The 20,271-nt window shown below is 38.3% G+C and overlaps 1 protein-coding gene across 1 annotated transcript in view; it reads left to right on the forward strand.

Moving 5' to 3' along the window:
* The window catches only part of LOC125227776 (disintegrin and metalloproteinase domain-containing protein 22), a 670,866-nt gene that overhangs the window by 598,119 nt on the left and 52,476 nt on the right, over positions 1 to 20,271 (forward strand). Inside the window, exons 9-10 of the mRNA XM_048132103.1 lie at positions 654 to 867; positions 15,568 to 15,740. Of these exons, the coding sequence (XP_047988060.1) occupies positions 654 to 867; positions 15,568 to 15,740 (387 nt within the window). The remainder of the gene's footprint in view (positions 1 to 653; positions 868 to 15,567; positions 15,741 to 20,271) is intronic.

The raw sequence follows: 20,271 nt of genomic DNA on the forward strand, positions 1-20,271 counted from the left end.
TGTGCCTACAAATTGAACGTAAAACATGGACTATGGTGGTTGTAACTTTAGAAATAATTCTGGTCTGTTATAAATAAAATACTGAAAACTGTTTTTTGTCGTCTGATCTAATAACTAGTAGGTACTTGAATCGTATCAATGACCATATAACTCGCACTTTATACGATTATACGCGTCCCTGACCTGACTCTCAACATCATAATCTAATCGGTGAGCTCCATCTTAGACTTTTTCTTCACTTTCCAACATCAGGCCCCGTAGCCGAATGACATTTCTGCGACGCGAATCGCCACCGGAACGCCACAGAAGGGTAGTCTGACTCTGTCGCGCCAATACCCAAGAGCGATAGAGATAGATAGCTACGAAAGAGATTTTATCGTGAGCGTGTTGTGGGCGTTTGTACATTCGGCTAAGCACACAGGTGTGTCTCGTTAGTCTAGGGCAAATCGCCGATAGTATATGATGATGATGTGATCCTGTCATCCCTCATTAGGGACATAGGGCTCTTAGAAGAATCTTCCACTTTTGACAATCCTGGGCGACTAATTCAAGATCCCCCCAGCCTAGTCCACTTGCGCCAGCCACCTTCTCCACAGACCGAACCGTATATATTTAAAAAAAGACTGAAATTCTAAATCTATTTCTTATTACAGAGAAAGAACGCCACGCTCAAAAGAGGGCGACTGGCGGTGGTGGAAAGACGCCGGTCTCCGGGAGCTGAAGCGACGCAGAAGAGACGTCCGGGAGACAACGAAATACATTGAGACAGCCCTCGTGATCGACCGAGCGATGTTCGAGCGACGGAACGGCAGCACGCGCTCGGAAGTCGTGCATGACGCCATACAGGTCGCCAATATCGCGGATTTGGTGAGTATTTTATAAAAATAAGTTAAGTAAAATATAGTATAACGCGACGCAGGGGGGACATGTAGAGGACACGTTAGTCATAGAGAGACGGAACGCGCTCAGAAGTGGTGCATTACCTACGCCGTACAGATCGTTAAAATCGCCCATTTGGTAAGATCTTAATGAAACTGTAGTTGAAGCGACGCAGGAGAGACAAAACATTGACGAGTTTTGAATAATTCACGGTTATTTTCATTAGACTTATGTATATTACATTTAAGCAAAAATCTTTAGACATGTAGGGCATCAGCAAGACGTTTTCAGAAGTCAGGCGGCTGGGCAAATATTATGTAGGACAATATCTATTAGTTCCGGCGATACGACACAGACGTGCTGTACCTACATAACAACAGCACGTGTGCGTATATAATACTAGCTTTTGCCCGCGGCTTCGCTCGCGTTAGAAAGACAAAATGTAGCCTATGTCACTCTCCATCCCTTCAACTATCTCCACTTAAAAAATCACGTCAATTCGTCGCTCCGTTTTGCCGTGAAAGACGGACAAACCAAACAGACACACACACTTTCCCATTTATAATATTAGCATGGATACCCGTATGTATACTATACTTATATACAGATGTGTATGTATATACAGTTGATGTTTTCATATACATAATACATAAAGGATTCAGAAATTAATTTTGTTTTCGCGCTAGACGTCAATTATTAGATGTTAATACAATTTACGTCAAAAACATCGCTTTCTGACCCTCATCAGAAAACAATCTGAGTTAACCAGAACAACAATATTTGTTCCAATGAAATAAGTGGCAAAAGCAAAGGTCAAAAGGTAGACGTCCTAGATTTCAACACGCTTTCGTGTTGTAAAATAACTCACCTACATAAAAAGTATATAATTTATACCATTCTCTGACATGAGATAACAAAGAGATATATTATATTTCTCTTTAATTATAAAACTATTGCAGTTATTAAGTTTTAAAACGTGAACTGCAGAAATGTATTTCTATTTGAAAATCATACATGGCACATTCTTTCAATGAATTATTTTATATTCTACTTTTAATGCTACGTTGCTTAGGAACACAGTACCTTGTCATACACGTAGATCCGTGCTCTGGTTCGTAAAGTCGTTAAAAAAAGTTGTTTAGATTCAACAAATCTGCACGTCATCGTAAATGGCATAAACTTTCGAGGAAAAACAACGGCATCCACACGAATTATCTATAGATCATGATACCTTATAATCGCGTTCAGATATATCTACACGTTACGCAAAATATTTGAACACGCCTCTAGTTATGACCATAAAACCGCATTTTTTAGCGTAACTTTATGTATACATAGACGTAACAGAAGACGACAGTACACGTACAGCTCCCAAACGTCTCACTTCACTCTGTACTTTTAGGTACTTAATTAAAATAGTCGTCGGTTAACCAACCAAATACAGAACCACGCGGATCTGTCATTGACGTACTTATTTGTTCGTGTAATATTTTCATTTAACATCAAGTGGCTCCATTTTGTTGACTCAACCCAGCCTTCCTTTCATTTCACATTTCAGCCTCACTTTCGTCCTTTTTGTTAAGCTTCCGATATTTCGATGCAGTGATATGACAACTAGAATATTTCTCTATTACTCTTGTGGCCACCCTATAACAAATAACAACGCCTAATAAATGAAAATCACTTGACAGAGCTTGAGAGAGACCTCTTTAAGCATTATGACACTTTCTTGATGAATTGAACATTGCCACAATTTATCAAAGTACGAGTAACTTGATCACAATCAATTATAATTGGTAGGTACTCCGAGACAATAAAGAAATACCAGCAAGTCACAATCCAAAGAATCAAGATTCCACGTGCCCTAAATCTGTCACGGAAAGAGCACTAGAGCGCGCCACTGGCGCGGCACTCGAGTGCGCCAATAACAAGTCAATTGTTCGCGAACAAAGTCCACTCGGAGTCGCAAGGTCGTGGCGCCGGGCCAGCCATCGATCAAGTTTATAACAACGATATAAACCTATACTCTGTATCTTTAAAAACACGCTGGTGGCCTATCGGCAAAGTATACCTAATAAAGAAAGCAAAAAAAACAATAAAGAGTACTTACTATCGTAAGTGCGTGTGACATTCAATCTGGAGGTCGCGGGTTCGAACCTCGGCTTGTACCAATGAGTCAGAACTTATGTACGAAATGTAATTTTTTGCCAATCGCTTTTCAGTGAAGGAGAAAATCGTGAGGAAACCGTACTAATCCAAGGTCTAGCTACCCTTCGGGTTGGAAGGTCAGATGGCAGTAGCTTGCGTAAAAACAAGTGCCTACGCTAAATCTTCGGATGTAGTCGTCAAAGCTGACTAGGGTCAGCTCACGGTCAGCTCTTATGAGCCGTGGCAAGTGCCCGGATAACGCAAAGACGATGATGATGCTCGTTTATCTTTTACATAAAACTTTTATGTAAACCAACTTTAATATTTAACATGGAGCTCTTTAACGTCTAATGAATCAATCGACATTGATTTTCGAGCAAGCACGTAGCAAGAACCCTATTGTATGGAGATATTGTCATCCACCAACGTTTCATTGAGGCTGTGTAAACATTTTCTAGTTCACCAAAAAAAAACACAATATCATTTCTAAGAATGTAATTTAACTGTTAACCATTTAGAAAAGGTTCATCTAAAAGCCAACTTGTCCAGCCATGCCATTAAGCCCTCCTTTTCCACAGCTAGAATGTAACCTAAACTGTAAAGATGACTTTTTACAACCACAAACTGTCATCGCACACATTACGTGCAAGATTCTATGTTCAGGCCTCCATTGGATCCACTCGTTGCTTTCATCATATCTAGTACAGCAGGGTATTTGAAAAAGTAACTTTAGAATACACAAAATAGAGTTGATGTTTCAGGATACTGTAAAGGGAGATATGATGTTTATAATGCGAGGAGTCGATTTGCAGTGAACATATAACCGTTGGGATGAGCGTTAAGGCCGGGGTAACAATGGCCTCTGCGCGGGGATGGAAAAAGTTTATGCCTGACGATGGGAAAGGCCCCTTTCCCGGCGGGTTTCTAAAAAATTCGGACAAGTATTCTTAACCGTAATAATTTTACATTTTCTCTCTGTCTCTCTTGCTTTGCCACGTAGCTGAATATTGTAATTTTATAGCTTACCGTTCGTAAGTTATTCTTTGGTACTAAATAAATACTGACTGACATTTCAGTATTTATACTTCTGTGGTGTTCCAGCTATTTTGTGGTCAAGAGTCAAATTGTAGAAGTACAGAAACATTTTCTTGTAGGTACATAAGCGACTTTAACCCCTTCAGGGATCTCTACCAGATAACCGTTCATCTATGTGAACTACTGACTCAAGAACCTCGTTCGATATAAAATTTACACGATTGCTGTTTTTTTAACACCCGACGCAAAAACGACGGGGTGTTATAAGTTTGACGTGTCTATCTGTCTGTTTGTCTGTCTGTCTGTCTGTCTGTGTGTCTGTCTGTGGCATCGTAGCTCGCGAACGGATGAACCGATTTAGATAAAAAACGAAATCTAAAATCTAAATCTTGTTTGAAAGCTGAGTTAGTCGGGAGTGTTCTTAGCCATGTTTTATGAAAATCGGTCCAATATGTCGGATTTTTTTCAAAATTTTATTTTGTGGTTAGGTTATTACCAAAATTGAAAATAAATTGAACAGCAAAGTGCTTGGCGCGTTATTTCATCGTCATTTATTTCTAATATATATTTTGATGGAATATTGTAGACCCGTGTGGTGGGTTAAGAATTTCACCACCTCTTGTCCTCCCGTAGGTGTCATATAATCCGACTGTAGGATATGGGTTCAATAATTGTGGTTGGCGATGGGCTAGCAACCTGGCACTGCAATTATCACTATTACATTTTCTTTCAACCTCTGCTAACAGTGGCAGTGGCACTGAAACTTGAGCAGTTTCATATGCTCTGCCTACCTTTGGGAATAAAATGTGTGGATTTATATATCTATCTATCAATCAAATACCTTTAAACGACCATTTTTGTATATTTACTTGTATACCTCGACGATCTCGGAAACATATCTAACGATTTCGCTGAAATTATGTTCGGGGGTGAAAAATCGATCTACCTTAGTCTTAGGTGCCGGGGACCGCTTCTTTTCGAGTTTTCATGCGTTTTTTAGGGTTCCGTAGTCAACTAGGAACCCTTATAGTTTCGCCATGTCTGTCTGTCCATCCGTTCGCGGATAATCTCACTAACTGTTAGCACTAGAAAGCTGAAATTTGGTACCAATATGTATATCAATCACGCCAACAAAGTGGAAAAATAAAAAATGGAAAAAAATGTTTTATTAGGGTACCCCCCCTACATGTAAAGTGGGGGCTGATATATTTTTTCATTCCCACCCCAGCGTGTGATATATTGTTGGATAGGTATTAAAAAATTAATAAGGGTTTACTAAGATCGTTTTTGATAATATTAATATTTTCGGAAATAATCGCTCCTAAAGGAAAAAAAAGTGCGTCCCCCCTCTAACTTTTGAACCATATGTTTAAAAAATATGAAAAAAATCACAAAAGTAGAACTTTATAAATACTTTCTAGGAAAATTGTTTTGAACTTGATAGGTTCAGTAGTTTTTGAGAAAAATATGGAAAACTACGGAACCCTACACTGAGCGTGGCCCGACACGCTCTTGGCCGGTTTTTTAAATTATGAAAAATAGAACTTCGAGCGAAGCTCGGTCATTCAGGTACTGTGTATTTATAAAACCTTAAAAATGGAATTAAAAAGTACATTCACTGAACACCAGTGACACTCCAAACAAACGGGGACTTATTCTAATCCGGCCCGGCATTACGAAGGACCATTTTATTTTGACGTGTAAGGATGATGTTTGCGCGCCTAAAACAATAGAACATGATGAATTGTTTCATGTGAATTTAGGTCAGTAGGGAAATAGGGATTTGTGTGATTAGTGTATGCATAGTGTTTGTCACAATTTAGGACCCACCGGAACGCTTTAGGCGCAAAATACACACGGGCGGCGAATGACGTCTGGCGTGGAGTGGACGCCTGCGCCGCGTCGCTTGAGTGTAATAAACGTCTCCTCAGTACATTTTGTATAGGAAAGACGTAAGACGCGCCGCCTAGAGGCGCGGTGGCACCGTGGCGGCGGCGTCGCGCCGCGTCGCTTGAAGCGCGTCTTACGTCTTTCCTATAGAAAATGTACTGAGGAGACGTTTTTTAAATTACACTCGGGCGACGCGGCGTCTGTTCTGCGTCTTACGACATGCGTCGCCTGCGTGTAGACACTGTAGACAGTCCCTTACGTTACACAACCACCGGTTCGAAACCAGTTGCCAGAGATTTTTTTGTCCTTGTACGAAACCAGTTACGGTCCAAGAGATTTTATTCTTTGCATGAAACAACGGTAGGCAGAACACATGCAATTTCTCAAGCTCCATAACTGAATGGCATTTCTGTGACGCGAAACGCCACCGAGACGCCGCAGAAATGTAGTCTGGCTTTGTCGCGCCAATACGCGATAGAGATAGATAGCTACGAAAGAGATATTATCGTGAGCGTTTCGTGGGCGTCTGTGCTTTCGGCTAACAAAGGTTTCTTTCAAGCCCTTTGGAGGGGCCAAAAGGGTTGAAAGAAAACGAAATCGTGACATTGCAGTGACAGGTTGCCAGCCTCTCGCCTACGCCACAATTTAACCCATACCCCACAGTCTACGACATCCGCGGGAAGAAAGGGGGTTGTGAAATTCTTAACAGGGATACGTCACGCCTAGGTACAATTTTTACTTAGAAGCGACGTTACAAGCCCCCACTCCGGAACTTTGATGCTCTTTATCTTTGTATTTTTTTATTAATTATATAGAAAGCGAAAAATATGTGTTCAGTATTTTTGGACGATCTAACTGACGGACTAAACAGAATGCCATATTTTTATGTAGTCGTCATCCCTATTGTAACTATGTACAAAATACGTAAGTTTTTTTTATTATTGAGAATAATTAATGATATAAAATAAGGGAAGGATACCATTATATCTGTTAAGCTCTAGAATCAACTAGATAAACCAACCTTCTCTAGTCACTACACAACTAAGTACATATACTTTTAACTAAGCGTAAAACTGAGCAGCGGGGAGACAAAATGACTAGCATTAGCATGCAATTAGCCTTTGCCAGAGCCTGGTGCTTGATTACACATGCGGTTTGAGACAGGCACGGCATTATTAGCCGCCTGTCATAACATATGGCTCATTTCGAATTCGGATTGGGCCCTTTTTACTCGACTATGGTAGGTAACTCAAGTCATGATAGAGGTCTAGTCTATGCTGTTTATGAACAACAGTAGGTAAAACTTCGGATCCCTTTGTTTGACATAATGATTGATACAACTAGAGAACAAATCAAATTATTTTTTTAATATTTTTGATTTGTTATTTTTTCAAGTAGTACACTACTGTATATAAATTATAAATTGAAATGGATATCATACACGAAAGAAAAAACGGCAAGGCCTGGTGGCTGAGCCGGGAATCGAACCCGGGTCTTCAACTTACGCGGCTAACGTCTTTACCACTAGACCACACGCCCGCCACGCCGCCCACGCACGCCGCGAGGGCTGTTTCTTTAGCGGGGCAAATCTTGATTGGGGGGCAATTGTAACTAATCCATTTTTTCCATCATACTCGTATAACATTATTATGATGTTGAGTTCTACATGTATCTACTGAACACGCCTACCATATTTAACCGGTGGACACTCTATTTAATAATGCAAACATTGTAAAACATGGAAAAAATGGACCAGTAACATTTCATCACTACTTTTAAAAAATCTCGTATCTCACGCTGTTCCTCAAAGTTAAAACGCAGTAAGTCTATATGCATTCCATACATACTTACTACAATTTTCTTTTCATTGACAGACGAAGATACAAGTTTTTTAAAAGAAGTGACGATTTGCCTCCCAGTCGAGATTTGTCCCGCTGTACCATAACGAAAATGTGGACAAAATGATACATAAGGTAATGGTGCCTATTAACGTGGTAGTTAGGCAGATTTCAAAAGATACAAAAAAATTAAGGGTATCAAAGCTCATTAACGACCACAAATATTTTTTTTATGGAAGAGTATTTATTGAACTATTAGTTTTGAAGAGTTTTAGGTTCATTTTAGTTTATTATATGTCATAAAATGATTATTGAAGCCAACATACCTAAATTTTCTATTACCGTGGTAATGAACAGGTTGCAGTTCTATTAACGCGAATTGAGATTTCATTAACGAGGGTATGAATAACAGTGTTTTTCTGCCATCGGTAAATAGAAACCCATCTCAAAATTCGGAGCTTAATACCGACGGTTGAATATACAAATTATGACAAATACATATACCTAATACTATCCTCCTTTATGAATACCCACAGAAGACTCAGTTTCACCTAAGAAATCTGTACTTACGGTACACTAAATGTCATATTTTGATACAAGACTAATATGTCGCTCGGTAATAGATACTTCTATAGGAACCCATTACCGACCCAAACAAATATTGCATGGATCGGTAATAGATTCTTATATATTCTATTACCGAGGGTTATCTGATCGTACCATCGGTAATAGGCATAAATTGGAGTATTATAAAATCTAATTCCGACCCATAAAAACAAAGTCATACAGATGTATTTTCATTACAAATCAAAATAAAATATTGCAACCTTATATTAAAACCAAGTTTACATAACTGGTAAGTAAGCATCAGACTTTATGTCAATGTTTAAAAAAATTGACAAATTAACGGTTTTCATAGAAACTACGAAATCAGTCATGAAGTTTTTGCTAAAAATTAAGGTTTTGTTGAATAATTTTCATACCGCGTAAATAGTTCTTTGATAGCGTGAATAGATCAAGATTGAAACAACTGTAAGACATTATATAACTGATCACATATACTTAAAATAAAGCAAAAAGAACTAATATCACTACTTTAACTATTACCGTGGTATACCACAGTAATAGAATCTACTCACGAAATGGCGCCTTTCACCGCTGTCTTTTAATTTCCACTTTAAACACATTTCCAGGCTAAACAATACGTAAAAAGTACTCAGAAGTCATGTAGAAAACTATAAACAATAATTTGAAATGCATAACTTTCACCTGTTTGCCATAATTATTACGTAAACTACTAAATGAGATTGGAGTTCACTTATGTTTAGCGTCACACGTCAGTATGACACAACCTCTTCTCGCGGCCCCGTGGCAAAAACTGTCAAATAGCGAGCGTCTTCTTTCATTCACACTCTCTATCGCCTATATGTGCGTTAGTCAACTAAACAGGCTTCCTTTGTGTGAGTAACTTTTTTTAAGAAATTGATCGGTTTGCCTATAAAATGCGTATTTGCAAATGCGGCGGTAATGGACGTCGATTTCGATACCCGCGTTGATAGCCGCCGTTACCTTATAATTATATTATGACTTAAGACTTTCTAGAAACCAATCAAGATCCGAAAAACTTAAATGATGCCATATTAATGATAAAAACGACGGACACCTCCAGTGGTGAAAGCCGGATTCAAACCGGTGTCTTTAGCAATCCGGCCGGGCTTTTGCCATGAACCTTCTTCGTCACGTCACAAAACAAACATAGATTTCAATACATCATATATGTATCTATTTCATAAGTTGACAAAGACATCCAAAAAATATTATGTCGGCCGACTATAATAGATGGAGGAAGTTCCCCTAAAAAGGGGTTTCACAACCCGCCGTCCCTCGGGACTCAAGGAAATAAAGATATCCCCGCAAAGGCCTTCCGTCTCTGGTCTACCTTGAATTGTCGGCTAATGGGTAGCTCGCGTGTTCCGTTTCTCGAATTCTGCGCATTTCTGCAACCCTGGTAGTTTATCTGGACTAAGTATATCGTTATTACATGGAAGGGAATACCGATTCCATGGGTCGGTTTTTGAAATAAGAATATATATAATGTCTGTCTGTATTGCCAATGTAAGTTACTTGTAGCTCGATGGAAAAATATAGATAGGATAGAACTCAATCGTAACATGGATAAAATTAAAAACGAGATGTAAATATTAATGAACCTCACAGATCAAATATAAGGCTTGTAAGCATCCAATATCCATTAAATGAATATATTTAAAATATGTATCATTTAATAAATACATATATTTAATATACTTATGTAAGATAAGTAATGTATGACGAAGTAATTATTATTCCGCGTACAAGTAATTTCTCTATTTAATGGAGATGTCAAGACCTTTTTCTCAGAAAACTTCATTAGTGTTATTTCTGCAAAAAGCCAGAAATATTCCCTCATAAAAATTCTGCCAACGCCGAACACTTAATTTCCGACCTAGACGGCCTTTAGTTTCTTATGTAAGAGGAAAACCCAAACGTTATTCAGTATAACTTGAACAAGTCCGACTTCTATAGGTTGTAATTATTTTATTATAACATAATTTAGTAATTATGATAGGTACGAGCAAAGAGGATCGAGTATTATAAAAAGTTACTTTCGAAGTAAAATGTGTAATCACAGTGCATATACTGCCATCTCTCGACACGGGCTTAAAACTTTTGAACCTCAGTTTTGACAATTTGGGCCGTATTCTTAGCTTGATATGAAAATGAAAAAATGAAATGAAAATGAAAATGAAATATTTATTTTTCAAGTAGGCATATTACAATGCGCATATGAACGTCAAATAAAGCTACGCCGGCTCTAACCCTACGCCTCAGCCTCGAGAAGATTTCAGTCCCCCCTCAGTTGGGAGGGGGGTATCCACTATGGGACCGGCAAGAAACTCGGCGGGCAACTTCTTTTCAAAACATTACATCTTATAATTAACATGCATTAAATAACAACATACAATTTAACATGCAAAAGTATTCATCAAAGAATATGAACAGACTAGGTACTCTATGGAAATCAATTTCAATAAATTATATTATTGCTTAATAATACGTCGTTCTTCTTCAGAGAAAACATATCAAATTGTCATAGAAGAAAAAGATAATATGAATCTCAATATCATTAAATATGTAATTTACCTACACAACATAAAATATAAAATATTTGATGTGCTTTCTTATCTGAACTGTGTCCTCTATACATAATACAATTATTTTAATTGCTATTCGTTTTTTGTAGTTTCTGGTTCGGGCCATGCATGTTTGTCTGTCAAATAGTCCTCGACTCTGTAATAAGCCTTTAACATCAATGATTTTTTAAGTAGTTCTTAAGAGCTGGGAGGGGTAATCTCAAAGCAGTGTCAGGTAACTTATTATAAAAATGAATGCATTGCCCAACAAATGACTTCTGTACTTTACGGACACGAAACTTCTTTATGGCAAGCTTATTTTTGTTTCTAGTGTTATAATTATGGATATCAGAATTCTTAGTGAAACAGTCTAAATTCTTAACAACATAAATTATACTATCATAAATGTATTGGGAAGTTACAGTTAAGATATTAATTTCTTTGAAGAGTTCTCTTACTGATTCACGTGTTCCTAAGTTGTAAATAGAACGAATGGCTCTCTTTTGTAATACAAAGATAGTCTGTATGTCAGCTGCTTTGCCCCAAACCAGAATACCGTATGACATTACACTGTGAAAATAACTATGATACACTAGGCGAGCTGTCTCAACATTAGTCAGTTGCCTGATTCTCCTAACGGCGTATGCGGCTGAACTTAATTTGCTTGCTAGTTTCTTTATATGAGGACTCCATTGTAGATTTTTGTCCAATGTTAAACCAAGAAACAGTGTTGTATCTACCATCTCTAAGCATTCATCATTCAAAAGTATTTTTGTATCGATTGGTTTAACATTCGGCAGAGAAAATCGAATACATTTGGTTTTCTTAGAATTAAGAAGTAAATTGTTGACAGTAAACCACTGCAGTACATCAGCTAACGTGCTATTAATTACATTGTAATCCGTAGATTTTCGGTCAACATTAAAAAGCAGTGATGTATCATCAGCAAAAAGTACTATTTCACAAAAGTTTTTCACTATACATGGCAAATCATTTATATAAACCAAAAACAGGAATGGACCTAAAATTGAGCCTTGTGGCACTCCTAATTGGACTACAGTCCCGCTAGAGCGAGTTTTGTTAACAACTACTGTTTGTGTTCTATTGCTAAGGTAAGAAGACATAAAGTTTAGGGCATTTATAGACAAACCATAGTGTTCTAATTTCAAAATGAGCGTTCCATGATCCACACAATCAAAGGCTTTTGAAAGATCACAAAATATGCCAATTGCATCACAAGAATTTTCCCAAAAATTATATATATGTTTAATGAGTACCGAAGCAGCATCGGTCGTGGAACGGCCCCTTGTGAAACCGAACTGTTTGCTTGTAAGTAATCTATGTCTGTTGAAGTGTCCCAGTAGATCATTTAACATTAGCTTCTCAAAGACTTTACTTAGTACAGGAAGTATTGATATGGGACGGAAATTGGTTATATCACTCGAATCACCCGATTTAAAAAGCGGTATGACTTTGCTACATTTCATAAGATCTGGAAAGGTGCCTTGTGAAATTGAAATATTATATATTACGGCCAAGTAAGGTGCTATTATATCTATGACATGACTAATTACTTTAACTGATGTTCCCCATAAGTCTTCCGTTTTCTTTAAATTGAGTGACTTGAATGTTTTAACAATATTTACAGAGTCTACTTGACTAAATTCAAATGAATTATTACATTTCTTAACATTAGCACAAAGTAATGAATGGGCTTGAGCCGCAGAAGAATGTAAACATTTTGTGGTGTTAACGGCTATATTTGAGAAATAATCTTCGAATGCCGAGGCAACATCGCTGTTCGACACTATTTGTTGATTATCTGATACAATGTTGACTTGACAATCGCGTGATTTACATTTACCAGCTTCTTTATTTATAATACTCCAAGTTGTTTTCACTTTGTTGTCCGACACTTTCAATTTAGAACTAATAAAGTTTTTCTTGGCAGTTAAACACACTTTCTTGAAGATGTGTTAAAATGTCAAATATTAATATTAGCGTCATCTAGCTGAGCGTACCCCAAAGGTGTAATGCCATCTAGGCCACCGTACCTTTTTCTATATGGTACAGAGGTACATTTTTTTTTTAGACTTTATCTGTCTATACTGAGTTTTAGAATTATGTCTTTGGTACGAGTAAATAATTATTGGGTAATGTTTTTGGATGATCGAAATAGTAGAAAAAGTTAGGATGAATCCCACAGCCACAGTAGGTAGAACCTTTTCATAGTTTCATTTTCATTTATTTAACATTAAAGTCATGTGCATTACAGAAGGTGTTAGTTTGAGGTAGTCAGTACATGACACCCGGGTAGGGCGCATAATGTTAGTACTTATGAGGTACTTACTTATATAGTACGAAATTCCGAAAGACATGATATCGAAAATCAAAATTGCTAATGTACGAAATTCCTACAGATGCATGATCTATGGTTAATTGCCTTATTTTTATAACGCCGAAAGGACAATACTGCTAATGTACGAAAATACTATCAACAATTTTTCCTACGTTTAGCTGGCCTAATTTTAAAATTTATTAATTACGAAATTCCGAAAGATGTTTGCGTATGTTTAGTTAAATTAAGTTTAAAATGTAGGTACAAATGTACAAATACACCTTTATAAAGACATTCAAGCTAGTTGTGACCTATGGGAAACTATTACAGAACCCTGCAAGTCCCACACTGAACATGAAATAGATATGGTAATTCGTTTCGAAAAATAATCATTAGGATTTTTGAAAGTAGCAATTTTAAGAACTAGATATATCGACTTTCGAAGTATTGGTGTAAGGCATTTTGGACGAAGGAATATTGACTTTCGAAAATGAGATCGTTCGATTAAAGGTGTACTTAGTAGGACATGCATCTGTAGGAATTTCGTACATAAGCAATTTTGATTTTCGATATCATGTCTTTCGGAATTTCATATTTCGGACATTTGATTTTCGACATTTTGCTACGTACCCCTTTCAAAAGACAATTGACCCAATATAAATAAGATTATCTTTCGAGGTACTCGAGGTAATCTTCATTATAATAACATTTTTTTTTTCATTCCTTGATGACGCAAACAAGTTTACAGATAAGTTACCAGACAGATAAGTTCTATATCAAACTTGGATCTACATTTGATGCGGGCACCGCTTCTCAACCATGTCACACGATAATAGCAGCGTCTATAATAACAATAAAGACTATAATGCCACGCGCAGCAACTTATTTGACGATGCTCCGAACATGTGCTAAACTTTGTACATTATCTCCGTATGATTATGGGTTGCCTGTCAGAAATTCGCCCGTTATCTGACAAAGTTTTGTGCCAAAGCCCTTAAAATGTGAAGGAAATCGAGTTGTATTAGACTTAATATTGACCGGGTTATATTACCTTTTCAATTTTTGTCAAGCTCCCGAATCTTCAGCCGGCGTTATATTACCTTTTCAATTTTTTCAAGCTCCAGTGTGAGAGAACCTTCCACGTGGATAAGGAATCTTCAGTTCTCGACAAAAATCGAAAAGATAATCACAGTCTAGATTCCGGTCAGGTGCACCAAACTGTCTGTCAGCGAATTTACATTCGCTATTTTTTTCCGCATGACGTCACGGATTTGGGTACTTAGCCGAATGCAAAAACGCTCACGATAATATTATTTATTTCGCAGTTATCTATCTCTATCGCTCTTGCGTATTGGCGCAATAAAGCCAGGCTGCATTTCTGTCGGCGTCTGGCGTCGTCATTCGGTTACGCCACCTGTTAACTGGGGTTGATGCAACTGGCCCTTAGGCTAATGAAACTTACCGTGAATCATTCAAAACCCTTAATGTACAATATATTCTTCCGCACATCAAAGGGATTATAATAACAGTATAATGAATTATTGAAGAGGATCAAAGAAATGTAAAACAGACGTGCTTCTGCGTAGATCTGCTTTCAGGAATTATTTTAGGAACAGAGACGCTAAGGATGTCAAGGATATTTAGTTGGAGCCTGCTTTGTCGAAGACATTGACTATTCAATTTTATTTTGATAAGCAAAAATCAAAGACAATTCCGATTCTGAATTTGTGTCGCTTAACTACAAAACTGGGTAAATCCATTCTGCTATAAGGTTGATCTTTCAGGTCATATTATATTTTTTATATATTCAACCTAAAAGCAGAATGAATTTACCCATCAGGTTAGAAGTTAAGCGACACACTTAATAAACTCTCCGGTCTGGCCTAGCGCGTAGTGACCCTGTCTGCTAAGCCGCGGTCCTGAGTTCGAATGCCGGTAAGGGTATTTATTTGTGTGATGAGCACAGATATTTGTTCCTGAAAATGAAAATGAAAAAAAAATGAAAATGAAAAATTTATTGATAACAATAGTTACATGTCTGAGTCCTGTGTCAGTCCTGAGTCATGGATGTTTTCTATGTACGAGTATATGAGTATGTCTTCGCCTAGCACCCATAGTACAATCTTTGCTTAGTTTGGGGCTAGGCTGATCTGTGTAAGGTGTCTCCCAAAATTTTTTTTTATTATTATTTAGATATATAAGTAGAGGATAATTGATAACGATGAATTTTTAACCGCTCCTAATTTTATCTTCCTTTCTCCCCCAGTATTTCCGGACACTAAACACGCGGGTGTCGCTCGTGTACATCGAGTCGTGGCAGGGCGGGGACCAGGCGGACATCGACCGCAAGCTGGACATCACGCGCGCCATCCTCAAGTTCAACGACTACACGTCCAGGAAGCTGTTCAAGATTGAGAAGGACACTACGCAGCTTCTCACGTGAGTTCACTAAATAGGACACTAAGGAGTCGGGGCAGAGCGGGGACCAGGCGGACATCGAGCGCAAGCAGGACATCACGCGCGCCATCCTCAAGTTCAACGACTACACGTCCAGGAAGCTGTTCAAGATTGAGAAGGACACTACGCAGCTTCTCACGTGAGTTCACTAAATAGGACACTAAACAAGCAGGAGTCGGGGCAGGGCGGGGACCAAGCGGACATCGAGCGCAAGCAGAGCATCACGCGCGCCATCCTCAAGTTCAACGACTACACGTCCAGGAAGCTGTTTAAGATTGAGAAGGACACTACGCAGCTTCTCACGTGAGTTCACCAAATAGGACACTAAACAAGCAGGAGTCGTGACAGGGCGGGGACCAAGCGGACATCGAGCGCAAGCAGAGCATCACGCGCGCCATCCTCAAGTTTAACGACTACACGTCCAGGAAGCTGTTCAAGATTGAAAAGGACACTACGCAACTTCTCACGTGAGTTTATTTTTTGTCATATGCTCATGACAGGGACGACTGTGGACACTCTTCAGCAGTTCTCTCCAATGTGTGCCCATGCATTCATTTCTTCGCTTCTCTGGCCATGCGTCCCATGAATATGAGCTCCAGACTATCTGGTGCAGTTCTGGCTCAGATGGCCAAAGAAATGGCGCTCAGTCCATGAGATCATCCTTCACCAGTACCACATGTCGATCACGTACGTTTACTATATTATATTATAAGTAGGACTTTTTCAATCAAAAGATCGATTCCTATTGAAGCTGTTGTGGAAGTAGCCAAGTATTTACAACCGACAATTGATGAAAATGGTACAAATAATCAGGCTTTGTTTTACTTTCCTTTGTTCTATAGTACGTGTCATCCATGACGCGCAGATTTATCTAATCTTAATATAACTACGAGTCAAAGCGTGTCTTTCTGAACTTTACCGCCACCAGTAATGTGAGTGGAGAGTTCTGATCAAAGTGTTTATTTAATATAGTTCCCGGAATCTTGCCAAATAAGGTACCAAAATTGATGATGTGACGGAAAATCGCTGTCATATTGACATGTTTTTATTAGTCTGCAGGGTATGTATCTTAAAGAAAGATACAAGTCGTCGACAAGCCGAACCCTCCTTGGAACTTGTACACTCCTTTTTGCTATGTACTTAACACAGCAAAAGGGAGTGTACAAGTTTCTAATGGGGTGGCAACGCGCATGTGACACTGTTTGAGTTGCAGGCGTCCATAGGTTACGGTGACCGCTTTACATCAGGCGGACCGTATACTTGTTTGCCACCGACGTAGTATAAAAAAAAAAAAAAGATACATATACTAATATACGTATATGTATCTTAAAGAAAGATACATATACATTTATAATTTCAATACACGTGTGACATCGCAACAAGCTTAACGACTGAGAATACCCCACAAGTTATAGCCAACAAGAAGTTAGAACGAGAGTACAAAGTACACAATTAAATACAGAGAAACGTGTTTATATCATGTGTCAAAAGTATACTTGTTTACGTTCAGGACACGCCGAAAATGACTTGGAGTCATGGGCTCTTCTAATTAATTTACTTCCTGTTAACAGCAGTACCTCAATTGTTTCTAACTGAAATTAATTACGTTTGATTCGTCTCCCGAGTTCAGAACAAACAATTTCATTCCTATTGGAAATTATTCAAACTCCGTCAACTCGGGCATACTACTTGTACACGTGTTGATATTGAAGAAAACTTGAAGAATGCAAGGTTATGAAAAAATATTCTTATCGAGCTTACTCTTGAAACTTTCCTGTAATTATGACGTTGTGCAACTTATGCTCATAATTATTTAGAAACTGTTAATATCTTTTTGAACATAAGTAGCATCTGAACCGAGAAAAATTACAATCCTTATAGACCAGCTTGAGGGTATATTTACATTATTTATTTAATGAATCCTGACAGACAAAAAACTCTCCATCTTTTAACACCGCACAAGTTTTGACAGCTGTCACAATTTGTCACAACGATACGAGAAAAAAGTCGCTGACGATAATCGAGGTTGACATCTCATCGCTTCGCTTTATTTAATTTGTCTCCTGATCTGCGCCTTAAACGCGAGTCGATCTAACCACTATCCATACGAGCGGAAAAAAGCTTTGGAACAAATTTCGTTATGCCCGTGAATTTATTTAACGTCGAACACCTTATTCCCCGAATCTGCTTACCAAACCCTTTTCACTTTGAGGCAGAAATTGCAAGATAGACAAGAACCAAGCTCGCGCTAAACAGCTCGAAATTAATCCCGAAAACGAAACGAGTAGACTTTAATTCGGGCGATAAACGAATCTGCTTGCCAGATGAAAGGAGCTTTACCAGTTCCACAAATTATGAAGAGGATGCATCTGCAATTCCAACTGAGGGTGTTGTAAATTAAGGTCGAAAACTCGACGTTAGATTATTTGAAACTTTAGGCAGGGAATCGGGAAAATTTATCGTGTATCTGCGCTGTCAGGGCGCTTATCGCACTAATTTTCACAAATTCGGAGTTAGATATGTGATGTCGATAAAGGCTTCCGACACTGGGGGAAGTGGCGTCATAATTTAGAACGATTTAGTCGATATCGGGCTGAGGCACCTGACCCTGGCTTGTTACGAGTATTCTAGTTGCTCAAATGAGCAACCGCTTAATGAATCCAGTGCAAGTCTGACATTCAGAGATCCGTAGCAAAAATGCGCAATGAAACTTTGTCCTTATTATTATAATTATTATAAAGCCCTTTATTTATAACCAAACAGTTCTTTTTTTTCATGTTTTTGAATTTTAATTTCTTCTTAATTCTTTGCTCCAATTATGAACCCCTCTCAGGGTGTAGGCGTCCTCCAGCTCTGACCACTTTTCTCTGTTTTGAGCCACTTCCATCCAGGTTTTTTCTGCTGCCTGGACTTGGTCATCAGCCCACCGGGTCGTAGGTTTGCCTTGACGCCTTTTTCCCGGTGGCCCTTTCCATTCTGTTGACTCAATGGTCCATCTTCTGTCCGTATAGCGAGATATTGTCCTTACACTGGTTCTAAACAATGCGGCTGTTATGCGATTGGTAATAATAGGTTTGCCCTGATAGATGCGCTGTCGTAGTATTGTGAGGGTACGGATGGGAGTGTTCAGGTCGCATCCATCTCGCGACCCGGAATGAGTCGATACGAAAACTTTACGGATAATCCGGAGACATTTTTTGTGTGACAAATCCGTGGATGTGACAACGATTCTACTATTGTTTTCCCCCAAAGTTTCTCACGTCCCAACTACATTGCAGTCATAAAAGTTACGGGTTCGTTCTCGTAAAATGACAACTCATGTTAATTTGTGATTGTCTTTTAAATTGGACACTTTATAATGTCACGTTTTAGATAACAATACGTTGGTAGCTTTGGTAATTAAGATAAGAAGTCTTTATAGCTATAACTTTTCGGACTGTTTTAACTCCCACTTTAAAACAAAACAATGTTAATATTAATTTCATGTTCAGATACCGTGACACTTGCTACTTTAGGGTTGTCACACAGACTGTGATAACGGTTATAGAAATCAAGAATCTGACAATAAATGATTACTTACTTCATCACTTACAAGATTGGTACTGTTTATGATGGGCAGTTCCTAAAAATACTTCAAAGATATGTACCTAAGCTTATTATTCTGATTATGCTACTTTCTCATTTTCGTAATGCCTGAAGCAGCTCAGGGTCTATACTTATAGGTAAACCGATGAATAACTGCAGGGGGGTGAGTTTGCGTGATTGAAATGCTAATAATTTAAACCATAAAATTACTTTATTATAGACCCCGTCGAGATAAGCTAGCTCTTCAATCAGTTTCCCTTCGCCAAAAATCTAAAATCGGACTTTGGCGTAAATTCTCGTATCAGACTCGTTAACCGCTTAATTAGACTTGCAAACATAACTCAGTATGCAGCTGCAATATTGAGATGTATTCAAACACGTGTAACTCTAAATACAAACATGAGCTGAGCTGCGATCCGGTGTAGTCGGCAAATAAACGGCGCAATCTGATTAACCCCCGTCTGAACTCTGCGTTCACGATTCCCGATCTTTGAAAGAAAAACGACCAATAAACATGGTAATCCTTACCCACTTACAACCTTCTTCTTCTGAGAGTTTTTGCTCCATCAGAACAAGTTTCACGTTGTATTTCAAACCTTATGCATATCCCTTGAAGGTGTATGCTGTGATCTTGCGCTCTGCAATCTGAAGAAATCGAGAAACGGGTGGACCGTATGATCCTATGTTTAAGCTTAGTCATTTCTCTTCTAGAAGAGTTATAGGTTGCGTTTTCGGGATTCGTTCTCAAATAGTGACTGTATTGCTTTATAGATATTGAGGGTCTCTATAAAGGTATTGGAGGGGAGGTTTTGAGTATTTTTCTTGGAGTTTATGTCGATGGTATAAAGATCTATAACGTAAAAGATATAAATGATTACCTATGAGGAAAGTTTTTGCTCAACAGAAAGCGTAAATAAATGAAAAATGC

This window comes from Leguminivora glycinivorella, chromosome 7, assembly GCF_023078275.1.
Source record: "Leguminivora glycinivorella isolate SPB_JAAS2020 chromosome 7, LegGlyc_1.1, whole genome shotgun sequence".
NCBI lineage: Eukaryota > Metazoa > Arthropoda > Insecta > Lepidoptera > Tortricidae > Leguminivora > Leguminivora glycinivorella.